Source organism: Sycon ciliatum, chromosome 1 (genome assembly GCF_964019385.1).
Source record: "Sycon ciliatum chromosome 1, ocSycCili1.1, whole genome shotgun sequence".
Lineage (NCBI taxonomy): Eukaryota > Metazoa > Porifera > Calcarea > Leucosolenida > Sycettidae > Sycon > Sycon ciliatum.
In genome coordinates, this window is record NC_088643.1 from 82,840,128 (window position 1) to 82,852,217 (window position 12,090).

The window sequence follows — 12,090 nt, forward strand, 5'->3', positions numbered from 1 at the left end:
TGGCCTGATCAGGAGCGGGGTGTCCCGTGAGCGCCGGGATAAACTCGCCGTGGATAATCTCCTCCAGTGGCTGGAAATTCTCCGTCGCTTCTGGCATGGTGCGAGCGAGGAATGTCCACTTGCCCTTCAGCCCTTGCGTGAACGCCGTGTACGCTGCTTGTGGTACTACCTGTGAATGGTTGGACGCACCAAGCGGGGCAGCATCGTCGACAGAGAATACAGATTGGGGACGATTAGTAGCGAGCAAGTCTAGGCAAGACAGGGGTGTTAGAGAAGTGAGGTGTCTCTCTCTCTTCCTCTCTGTCTCTCGCCCACTTGTGTACGCGTGATGCATATGCGTGCGTGTTGTCTTGTAGTCTTCCACTCTGTTTGGACAAATCCATCGTAATTTATTGTACGGTAGTTGCACTGCACTGGACTTATATGGTGCTTTGGTTGCATGACTTCCTGCCCGCTCTGCAGCGCGGCACGTTCCGCCGCTGTGTATTATTGTACACTGCTTTGGTTGACTTCCGGTGCTGCACTGCACGTGCAGCTGCACTCTGGAACGCGTGCAAGTCTTGTAGTATGCGTACCTGCACCGACCCGGGGTCGTTGGGCATGCGTGCTTGCGCCGACCCGGGTCGTTGGTGTTTTCTCTTAGTATTTTTCACATAGCTCTATGAATTTATTCCTCAGAACCTTTCTAGACCCAGAAGAAGACGGTTGTGTTGTTCTGGCTGCGTGTCGTGCGGGCCAGTGAGTGCCGTGTGGGGTTCGTGAACCGCAGGAGCAAACAAGCCTAGTTGTAGTTTCGTAACATCTGGTGCCGAAACCCGGGACTCAGTGAACATGTCGATGAAATTAGACAACTTTCTGCGAGTGTTCCGCGGGAACGGGGATGACTGGGAGCGGTTTTTTGAGAAGTTCCTCGTGCTCGCCAGTATCCAGGGCTGGGACACGGAGACGAAGAGGATGAAGAGCCTGCCTCTTTTCCTCGACGGCGACGCGTTCCTGGTGTACTCACGCCTGAACGCCACGGACCGCAAGGTCCAGGGCACAGTCGTCTCGAAGATCAAGAGTCGTTTTGTATCACGAAGGCCCAGGCCTACAAGTGTTTCACTCAGCGTCGGCTGAAGGTGGACGAGGCCGTCGACGCTTACATCGCCGATCTGCAGCGTCTGGCGGGGCTGGCTGGCCACGGCGCATCCGATGATAAGGACCCGATGGTCGTGGAGCAAATAGTGTGCGGTCTTCCGGCGGAATTTCAGCGCGAGCTGAGGCTGGCCATGGCCGGGAAAGAATACTCCGTGAGCGGCTGTACGGACCTGATCCGAGCACTGCGGACTGCTGCCACCGACGCTCGTCAGTCAGTACAGCAGCCCGTGGCTGCTGCGATGCCAGCATCAAGCGCCCAGTCGAGCGGCACCTCCACTGGAAACGGAGTGTGTTTTAACTGCCAGGAAGTCGGCCACATCAGGCGCAACTGCCCTCACCTGCAGCGGGGTGCACCACGGAGTGGCGGTGGACCAAGAGGTGGCGGTCGCCAGAAGGGCGCGACGCAGCTGAGTTGCTATTTCTGCGATGGCGTTGGGCACGTCAAGGCGGACTGTCCCGAGCGGAAGACGTGGCTAGCGCGCAAGAGGGGCGCAGCTGCCGCGGGAGAGGACGCAGCGGCACAGAGCAGCCACAACGACCCCTGCCTCTGCACGGTTGCTGCACGGTCTAGAGGTGCGCTGCCGCGCGTGTACATGGACATCCGACCTGCCGACGGTCCTGGCCAGGAGTGGGCGCGAGCGATGGCCGTCGTCGACACGTGTGCGAGTCACTCGCTCGTCTCTGCGAAGTTCCTACAGGCCTGCAACATCCCGTACAGTGATGACGTGTCCGTCGGGATGGTTGCCCTGGATGGTAGCGAGATCGACCTGATCGGCACCGTCAACCTTGACGTCCAGCGGCAGGACGGCCCTGTGTTTCTACCCTGTGTGTCTGTCGTGGCATGCGTGACGCGGAGCCTGGAGGTCGTTGGCACCGACGTGCTGATTGGAGCCGACATTGTGGCGGGTGTTGGTGGGGTGCAGCTCAGCTACGACGACAATGGTGTGCTGGACGGAGTGCGCTTTGGTCAAGCGAAGGAGCCTGCCGTTGTAGCCGCAGCCGCCGACAAGCATCCGTCGCGCCGTGTGACTGTCTAGCAGGACGGAGATGACGTCACCCTGTCGACGGATGACGGTCAAGTCCGCTGGGACAGCGTCGCACAGCGTTGGATGCTGACATGGGCGTGGAAAGACCAGCAGCCGACAGCTCCTGTTGGGTCCGGCATTGGCCAGTATGCGCGGAACAAGCTCACGGCGGAGCAGGAGTCGCTATTCTGTGACGAGGTCGACTCCTGGGTGAAGAACGGCTGGCTTGTTGAGCACGATCCGGCAGTCCATGGCGAGCCTGTTGCCGTGCTGCCCTTGCTGGCGAAGGCGCAAGAGCACAAGAGTTCCACGCCCGTCAGGCCTTGCCTGGACTATCGTGGTCTGAATTCGCTGATCAAGTCCAACCCAGGCACCGACGCCCCGGCCTGTGCAGAGAAGATCCGGAAATGGCGGTCAAGCTGCGACGCGGATTATCAGCTGGTCGACATCCGCAAGGCCTATCTGCAAGTGCACGTTGACCCGTCACTGTTGCGCTATCAAGTCGTCGTGTGGAACGGGAAGATGTATGTAGGACTCAGTGAGCAGTCACGTCTCGATGACCGATCACGATCCCCGTGACCAATCATACAGTCACAAATCCCCGAAGAGCAGTCATAAAGTCACACACCAGTTTGAATCCCGATGACCAGTCACAAACTGCCGCGACTTTCTCTGTGAACGGTCACAGGATCCACGTCAAAATATTACGACTCAACTGTAGGCATTCACGCGTTCAGCATACTTTTTTCCTTCACAGAAGTGAGCAAGAAAGATTTCGATCAACTCTCGATCTCCTCGTAGTTTACTTGTAGCTCGAGTCTGGTGTGTGTGGGCTCCTCTCCAAAATGAAGGGTGGTCGAAAATCTTGCAGGCTTCAGATAGAATCTCTTTTGAGAGGACGTTCTGGCTAGTAGGTTGTGCTATTCATCATATTTGAAGAACAAACTTCGTCGAGTCGTTCAGAAAAGCTATTTCGGAATATTTTCAGTCATGTAATTTTTGTATGCCGATCTTGCTAGAGCAGAGACTGACTTCCAGCATGCAAGCAGCACTCGATTTGTGTTTTTGGAGAGGATGGGTGACAAGATTACGGAGTCAGAAGTGGACATCGTCGACGATGCAGAGACGAAAATATAATGAAGATGGAAATGAAAATAATATGTTCATTTCCAAGAAGGTACTGAGTACATCAAGCACCTTCGTGTGTGTAGCTCTGTCTTTCTTGTGGAAGACTCCACAGAAAAACAATGTCCAGCTTGTTGAAACTGAAACTGCCTCTCAGTTGAAGTCGTTCAGGAAGACATCTATTCAAGACATCATTGATCCATTCTCAAGGACCATCGTTAGAAATTAAATCAAGTCATGTTTATCGATAAGAATGGCGAACTAGACCAGAGAATTGTGAGTGTCTTGTTTTGACTGCAGGAAACTGTATTTCAATATTGTGGCTCAACGTAGTGCTTACGCAGTTTACTGCTTCGAACACATCTTCATTTCTACTCCCAAAATAACTCTGTAAAATTTATTGATGCAACATTATGCATCATGGTCTTTCTCGTTGTGCTGCTATAACGTGTATAAGTACATGCATACGAGTACTGTGTACCGTTTACTGTCTCCTTGTCAGTGTTTTTGGGCGATCCTCCACACCTTCATTTGTCTTCCAATTATTAATTTTATAGAAATATTCACTCACTTCAACTTCTTTTGATTGCTGGTGCGAATGTAGCCTGCGATGCCTGCTTGTTAGTGAGAGTGCACCAGACATGTATCGATATGTATGTCTGACGATATGTTCTTGAACTGGCATGCTGCTTTGCTTAGATAAGGTTTAGAATTGGGTGCTCAATGGCCTGGAGGAATTAATCATGTTTGCGATCAGTATCACCAAGAGTACGGTTCTTCCATCTACGCATCTCTTCTTGGCTTGTGGATTGGTTGAAAAGAGATAAATTAATATTAAATGCAGAAGTACTTGTGTCCAAGTGTCGTCGTGAAAACAAGTTCTACCTCCGTAACTTTGTCCGCAAGGTCACGTGAATCTAGCTGGTAGTCCCGCTGCCTATTTGTGTGTGTGTGTGTGTGTGTATGTGTGTGTGAGTAAGTGTGCGTGCGCATGTGTGAGTGTGTGTGTGTGTGTGTGCATGCGTGAGAAAGAGAGAGAGAGTGTGTGTGTGTGTGTGTGTGTGAGAGAGAAAGAGAATGTGTGTGTATGAGATTTAGAGAATGTGTGTGTGTGTGTGTGTGCGTGCGTGGATGTGTGTGTGTGTGGATGTGTGTGTGTGTGTGGATGTGTGTGTGTGGATGTGTGTGTGTGTCTCAAACTCTCTCTTCTACTCCCCCCCCTTTCTCGGGGGGGGGGGGCGTGGCCAAGCATTTGGCAGCTGTACACCAGGCCAGGTGTGTGTGTGTGTGTGTGTGTGTGTGTGTGTGTGTGTGTGTGTGTGTGTGTGTGTGTGTGTGTGTGTGTGGATGTGTGTGTGTGTGTGTTTGTCTCAAACTCTCTCTCTTCTACTCTGAGAAAAGGGAGAGAGTGTGGGTGTATGTGTGTGTAATGGTTTGGGCATGTGTGGTCCCCAGCTCTATTCTATGTCATTCACGCTGGAACTGCTGCTGCATAGCCCCAAGTCTGAAGACTTGGCAACTTCACGCCTGCACCTGACTCTTGCACTATGATACCCGTCGCCTATGATACCTCTCAGAATGTCCCACCTCGCTCCCTCTTATGTTCAGGCTGCCCGTTTAGGAGCCATCAGTTACCTGACGATCGTAGTAATACGTGAAACTCAGAGTTGTGACAAAGCCTCCAATCTCTCTTGTAATACAGAAATACCTATATTCTGCCTGTGACTACTCACAGAGAAAGAGTGGTCACAACTGTACATTCCGCATGTAACTGTTCGCATGGAATTATAGTGGTCACAACTGCATTCTGTGACCACTCATAGGGAATTATAGTTTCCACAACAAATCCTGCAGTACGAAGCACCCTGCGAGCAGTCACGAACTGTGTACTTTACACATGTACATGTATGGTGATTTGTGACTGGTCATGGGGCATTGTGACTGGTAAACTAATTTGTGACTGGTCATGGGGGGGGTTGTGACTGTTTGACTGGTCACGGGGACCGTGATTGGTCACGGGGCCTTGACTGGTCACTGAGTCCTACATGTATGTGATGACGCGCATGGGATTCGGTCTCTCCATCGCGCCTAAGTTCATGGACATGATCGTGCGCTGGGTCACGCGGAAGTGGCCTGGAGTCGACAATTACGTTGACGACATCCTGACGCCGGCGCAGATCCGCGAAGCCGTGGCTGCGGAGCTGCTACGCTATGGCCTGCCGACTAAGCCTGCCGAGTCTCTGCCGTCTGCCCGCGTGCTTGGCCTACAGCTGTCCACTTCGGCGGCCGACGTGGTCAACTGGGCACGCCGCGACGGTGCCGACCTCAGCTTCGACCGTCCGCTGACGAAGCGTGGCGTGTTCAAGTGGACTGGACGTCTGACCAGCCACTACCCGGTGTGTTCCTGGCTTCGCCCGGCCTGCGCGTGGCTCAAGAGGCTCGCATGCGCGGGGATCACTGGGATGTTGCCGTGTCCGACGCTACCGTCCGGTGCTGCGAGGACCTAGAAGCGAAGGTCGCAAGCAGCGATCCAGTACATGGCGTATGGAACGTCCCGTCGACGGCTGTCGGCGACTGGGCCGTGTTCTGCGATGCGTCTGACCTGGCAGTAGGAATCGTCCTGCAGCTCGACGGCAAGGTCATCGAGGACAGCTCGTGGCTGAGAGACGCGAACGACAGCAAGCACATCAACGTCACTGAGCTTGACGCCGCGCTCCGCGGCTTGACGCTTGCTGCAGAGTGGAAGCTGGAGGCAGTTCGGCTGATCACTGATTCGAAGACGGTGTTCGGATGGCTGGAACAAGTCATCGGCAACGTCTGCCGTGTGAAGGTGAGCGGTCTTCACAAGGTACTCGTCCAGCGCGGCCTTCAAATCATCGAAGACCTGGTTGAGTCGACCGGCTTAGCTGTCAAACTAGAGTGGGTCCGATCCGAGCATAACCCGGCCGACCGGCTGACCCGCGTGCCGTCGGAGTGGTTAAGGTGTCAGAGAGCGGCAGCCAAGGAAACCGCCGTCGGAGCCGCCACTGTTCCAGCGGTAGTCGGCCCTGTGTCCAGAGAAGAGATCACTAGAGGTCAGCTTGTTGATGCTGACATTGCTTCCGCTACTGAGCTGATCGAGGCTGGCACGCCTGAGTTGATCGCCGGTCCGTTCAAGAAAGTCAGCAAGCAGCTTGTGATCAACGGTGGCGTCCTCTGCCGAAGCGTCAAACTGCCCGTCGAAGGCGTGGTAGCGGTGCCCGTGGTCCCGACCAAGCTTGTCCCGAAGGTCGTAAAAGCCGCCCATTGCGCATCTGGACATGCCAGTTGGGGCGCGATGTACGAGATGCTACGCAGTCGCTGTTACTTTCCGTCAATCGCCGAGAGCTGCCAGAGTCACTGCCAAAGCTGCGAGCGATGCAGAGCAGCCAGCGGGCAGAGAGGAGCAGCAACGCCGCAGACCAGAACGGAAGTCCCAGGCCGCCCGTGGAGTGTTGTGCAGATCGACACGCTGGAACTTGGTGCGGAGAAGAGCGGCAAATTTAACTGCGTGCTTGTCTGTATTGATGAGTTCAGCAAGTGGGCTGAGGTTGTGCCTCTTCGCCGTCACGACGCGGAGTGTGTCGCCGCCGCGTTCACGACGATCTGCTGCCGCTGGGGTCCGCCGGACATCGTTCGCATGGACAATGGCACGGAGTTCAGGAACGCCATCTGCGATGCCCTCTTCCAGCAGTTCGGCGTGGAAGTCAGAACCGGAGCGGTGCGACACCCGCAGTCCCAAGGAGCTGCGGAGCGTATGAACAGGACGCTAATCACCTTGATGCGGAAGGTGCTGTTAGAAGCGTCTGACTGGAAGTCTGAGCTGAGGCTCCTCCTCCTCTACTACAGGACGCGCCCGCACTCTGCAACTGGCGTTGCACCGATGGTTGCCATGACTGGCTGGCTGCCGCGAGATCTCATCGTTGCAACTGATCAGGAGGCGTGTAGCCTCAGCACATGGGTGACGCGGCTAGGAGAGCGGACAGCCCGAGTTCGTGACCTCGTTAAAGCAGAGTTCTCTACGACCGATCCTGTCGTCGAAGTCTCTGAACAGTCGGCTTATGACGTAGGAGATGCTTTACGAGATCGGGTGGATGGTAAAAAGAGTCGTGGGCCCCTCGACCTTTGTCATCCGACACGTGAATGGCGGGGAGAAGGTTATCAATGCTGACCTTCTGAAGCCCTCACCATCACAACCTGTCGCGGCTGGTGACCCATCCGACGGCGATGACACACTTGCCGAGCACGGCGTGGAGCCGATTGCTGGCCGGCAAGTCTACGGTCTGCGCGATCGTCGTGACGTCCGTCCCCCCGCTCGCTATGCGTGAGAGAGATCATGCCTAGGGGAGGGGTGCTAGAGAAGTGAGGTGTCTCTCTCTCTTCCTCTCTGTCTCTCGCCCACTTGTGTACGCGTGATGCATATGCATGCGTGTTGTCTTGTAGTCTTCCACTCTGTTTGGACAAATCCATCGTAATTTATTGTACGGTAGTTGCACTGCACTGGACTTATATGGTGCTTTGGTTGCATGACTTCCTGCCCGCTCTGCAGCGCGGCACGTTCCGCCACTGTGTATTATTGTACACTGCTTTGGTTGACTTCCGGTGCTGCACTGCACGTGCAGCTGCACTCTGGAACGCGTGCCAGTCTTGTAGTATGCGTACCTGCACCGACCCGGGGTCGTTGGGCATGCGTGCTTGCGCCGACCCGGGTCGTTGGTGTTTTCTCTTAGTATTTTTCACATAGCTCTATGAATTTATTCCTTAGAACCTTTCTAGACCCAGAAGAAGACGGTTGTGTTGTTCTGGCTGCGTGTCGTGCGGGCCAGTGAGTGCCGTGTGGGGTTCGTGAACCGCAGGAGAAAACAAGCCTAGTTGTAGTTGGTTCCATTAGGAGAGGTGTGAGTGGGAAAATCTACCAGCTGGGAGATACCGAAGCAGGAAAATATAATAATTAATATGCGAAAGTTCCTCTCCAGCCCGTGATGTAGCGTCTCCGCTCCACCAGTCAGCGTTGTGAGCATTGTAGTCACCAGTGAGGAATATATCAATGGATAAGAGGTCTACAGATCATAGGGTATCCGTCATCATGTCACAAAATGCGGTAAGTTCAGGCAGGGATTGCGAAGGAGGGCGATACTAACAGCCAATGAGTATAGGAATAGCACCCAGGTCTGCAGGAACTCCAAACTCAACCCATATCGTCTCACATTGGGGAGAGTCAAGGTCTGAGCGCTGGGCTGCATGCAAAAATGTCCCATCTCGTACAAGGATGGCAACACCACCATATCCTCGGAACTGGGCTCTATGGTTTGCTGGTATTGGCCTATCTCGACGGAAGCACGTATAACCGGGTACACTGAGCATGTGTATCGGGCAGAGCCAGGTTTCCGTCAGACATAGGATAGTGGGCGTGTTGGATCGACACAATGCATGGAGTTTGGGGATTTTGTTCGACACGGAGCGACAATTAACGGTAACAATGGTGATATTACGTTGAGTCCTAGGAAAATATGGGAAGGCCTGGGCGCTCAGCGGTGCGGAAGCCATCATTCTGACAATGTGGAGGTTTTACCCGGTTTGTTCTTATTTGAACCATTGGCAAAGCGCCACTTCTCCTTCGCAGAATGGAAGCGCGCAGCGTTGTGCTGGTACCCAAGAGACTGGCCTGTCTCAGCAAACCGTGTACCTCTGACTAAGTCCGAGCCATGTGCCAATCACCAGCTCGTCGCTTGGCTTCAAGTAGGTTGTACCTCGCAGCCTTGTGAAGTTGTGGTACCAGTACAAAACTAAAAAAAGCGTGCCAACTTTCACTTGTCGGAAGTATTAGTAGTTATACGCCACACCGACCTTTACGGGGTGAAATACTGGTGTTTAAAGTGCGGCTTATACATGTACTCCGGAAAATACGGTAATAGAACTCATGTGAAAACAATTTCCTAAAAAATATGGTTCTCTGCCTTTATATTTCCCGTGTGAATATCTTGTAGGAATTCAAATGGTGATACAGGCAACATAACCACTTTCATCAACATGGGTGAAAGCAGTGATGGAAAATGGTTCTTGTCCTTCAAGAAATGGGCCAGATACAAATCACCTATTGCAACGGAAATTTGTGAGCTGTTAATGGTACAATCAACATCAGGCACACCCAATGTACAGGATCTGATTGAAGTTTTCAACAAGTGGAATATTTGCAATCTGGATAATTCGCAAACCAATAGAAAATTTGATGATGACATCACTCAACTTTGTGAAGTTTTCCAAACTGTATTTAAGAGAAATGACAGAGCCTCAACGCAGCTTTGCCCTTCCATGCTGTATCTTCATTATCAGCTCCAGAAATTACTCTGCAGAATGAGTGGCCGGAGGTCCCTTTTTGGCAAAACATCTTCACTCCGCACTTTGCTGCAAGAATGTCTTGTCAGCTCTCTCGCAGAGTTGTCAGAAGACTTGGATTCATCATTCATTACTGATGGGATGTGGACAAAGAATATGGTGAGTCTCATCGTAGCCACTGGCCACTCAAAAGAACAGGGTGTATTTGCCCCACTCGCTCAACAGCTCTCAACCAGCAATGGTTTCTGCAATCCTGATACACAAATCATGAAGGCATACTTCACCCTGCTGCGTCTTGATATGAAGTACAACATTCTGAATGGAAAACAATCGACATTCTGGAACGAACGTCATTTCCATCATGAGTTGTTGAGCCAATTGAAAACACCGCAAGACTCGGAACTCTACTTGAACGGACTTTGCCGATTACTAAACGAATGCAAACTGGCTGAGTCGTTGATTCCTCTTGGTTCTCAACCTGCTTCTCAACTCCTCAAAGGGCTCTACAACGGTTCATACACCACTGAAGAAGACCACTTTCCTTCGCAAAGAGCATGCGAGTTAGCTCACCAACTGCAGGACTTTATTATGGATGAGTCTGATTGTGCGTTGCTGTGGAAGACTGTCTTTGGCTATCTGACACCATACACTGACGTTATGCTGAGCTCCAGTTTGCTGATCAGCCTTGCTATACTCTGTGATGTTGATATTCTTGTGCGCGCCTTACAAGCGGTGTCACGCCATGGTGGCATCAGCTGCATTCTTTCACTATTGAAAGAAATTTACAGTGATGATGCTCTCACGACAGTCATCAGTGAATGCCTGTTAGCAGCATTTGAGAAATATTTGCAAACATCAACTGAAGTTGTTCCTGCCACACTAATTGAGAGGTTCTTCTTGGATCTTCCCGAGAAAGGCGAGCCACTTGTGAAAGCAATGTTCAACGTTTGTGTCCTGGAGGCTACCCTAGATCAACAGAGGCAGTTGTTAAATGACGCACATGACTTTGGCTGCCTTGTTGACAGTGTGTCTAGAATCCAACCCACCCTTGTGGAATCCAACATCAGCGCAATTGTACTGCTTCTCAAGCAGGAAAACCCAAGCTTGATTTTTGATGTTCTGCGTTACAGCTTGTTTCTTCGCAATGTCCAACTGACTGATAGTATGCAGGTGAAGGTAAATGATGTACTCAACACTCGGAAATTGCCCACAAATAGTGATCATCATGGTCCTGACCTACTCCCAGGCAGTGATATTCTGCAGTCATCCCGCGATAAATTGTTGGTGCCATCCCAACAAATTCAGACATTGTCAACTGCCATCATCGACTGCATGAAAGCCTTAGAAGAAAGCCAAGCAAGAGTGACAGAGCAGTCATTGGCTTGGGTTTTGTGGAAGAAGCTCTGTGCCGAAGCATCTGAATTTCTAATCGCAAGGTACATTGAATATCCTCAGCAAACGCTGGACAGCTTTGTGAAATATTTCGTGGAATCTTCAAACCGGCCAGCATTCCTACATGTGTGCGAATGGTTGCTGTATACCAAGTTCCTCCAGGCTTGCATTGCCATCAATCCAAGAATGTGGCTACAAGGACACTGCCACATCATTGTCAGAAGATGTCAATATTTGATTTCACATCTTTGCTGTGACCCAATTTGCAAAAGTGCTAATTGCAACTCCAGTCCCAGCAGCAACTCCAGTCCCAGCAGCAACACCAGTCCCAGCAGCAACAGTGGTGACAGTCCAAACAGCAACAGTGGTGACAGTCCCAGCAGCAGTTGTGACAGTACTGACAGCAGTACCGCCCACAGTACCGGCAGCAGTACGGACAGCAGCACCGGCAGCAGCACCGGCGGCAATATTGTCAGCAGCGCCGGCAGCAGTACCGGCGGCAGTACCGCCCACAGTACTGGCAGCAGTACCGGCAGCAGCACCGGCAGCAGTACCGGCAGCAGTAATGACAGCAGCGCCGGCAGCAGCACCGGCAGCAGCGCCGGCAACAGTACCGGCGACAGTACCGGCGGCAGTACCGGCAGCAGCACCGGCAGCAGCACCGGCAGCAGTACCGGCAGCAGTACCGGCAGCAGCACCGGCAGCAGCACCGGCAGCAGCACCGGCAGCAGCACCGGCAGCAGCACCGGCAGCAGTACCGGCAGCAGTACCGGCAGCAGCACCGGCAGCAGTGCCGGCAGCAGCACCGGCAGCAGTACCGGCAGCAGCACCGACAGCAGCACTGGCCGCAGCAACGGCAGCAGCACCGGCAGCAGCACCGGCCGCAGTACTGTCCGCAGTACCGGCAGCAGCACCGGCAGCAGCACCGGCAGCAGCACCGGCGGCAGTACCGGCGGCAGTACCGGCGGCAGTACCGGCAGCAGCAGCACCGGCAGCAGCACCGGCAGCAGCACCGGCAGCAGCACCGGCAGCAGTACCGGCAGCAGCACCGGCAGCA

At 53.1% G+C, this 12,090-nt stretch overlaps 2 protein-coding genes across 2 annotated transcripts in view; both read left to right on the forward strand.

The window, feature by feature from the left end:
- LOC135808249 (uncharacterized) overlaps positions 1 to 12,090 on the forward strand; it is a 48,633-nt gene that overhangs the window by 14,824 nt on the left and 21,719 nt on the right. Inside the window, exon 4 of the mRNA XM_065321419.1 lies at positions 9,293 to 12,066. Coding sequence (XP_065177491.1) covers positions 9,336 to 12,066 — 2,731 coding nt within the window. The 5' untranslated portion in view covers positions 9,293 to 9,335. The remainder of the gene's footprint in view (positions 1 to 9,292; positions 12,067 to 12,090) is intronic.
- Positions 5,333 to 7,633, forward strand: LOC135808239 (uncharacterized). The gene is made up of 3 exons (XM_065321407.1): positions 5,333 to 5,683; positions 5,725 to 7,371; positions 7,463 to 7,633. The coding sequence occupies exons 1-3, from the start codon at positions 5,333 to 5,335 to the stop codon at positions 7,631 to 7,633; spliced, it is 2,169 nt and encodes a 722-aa protein (XP_065177479.1).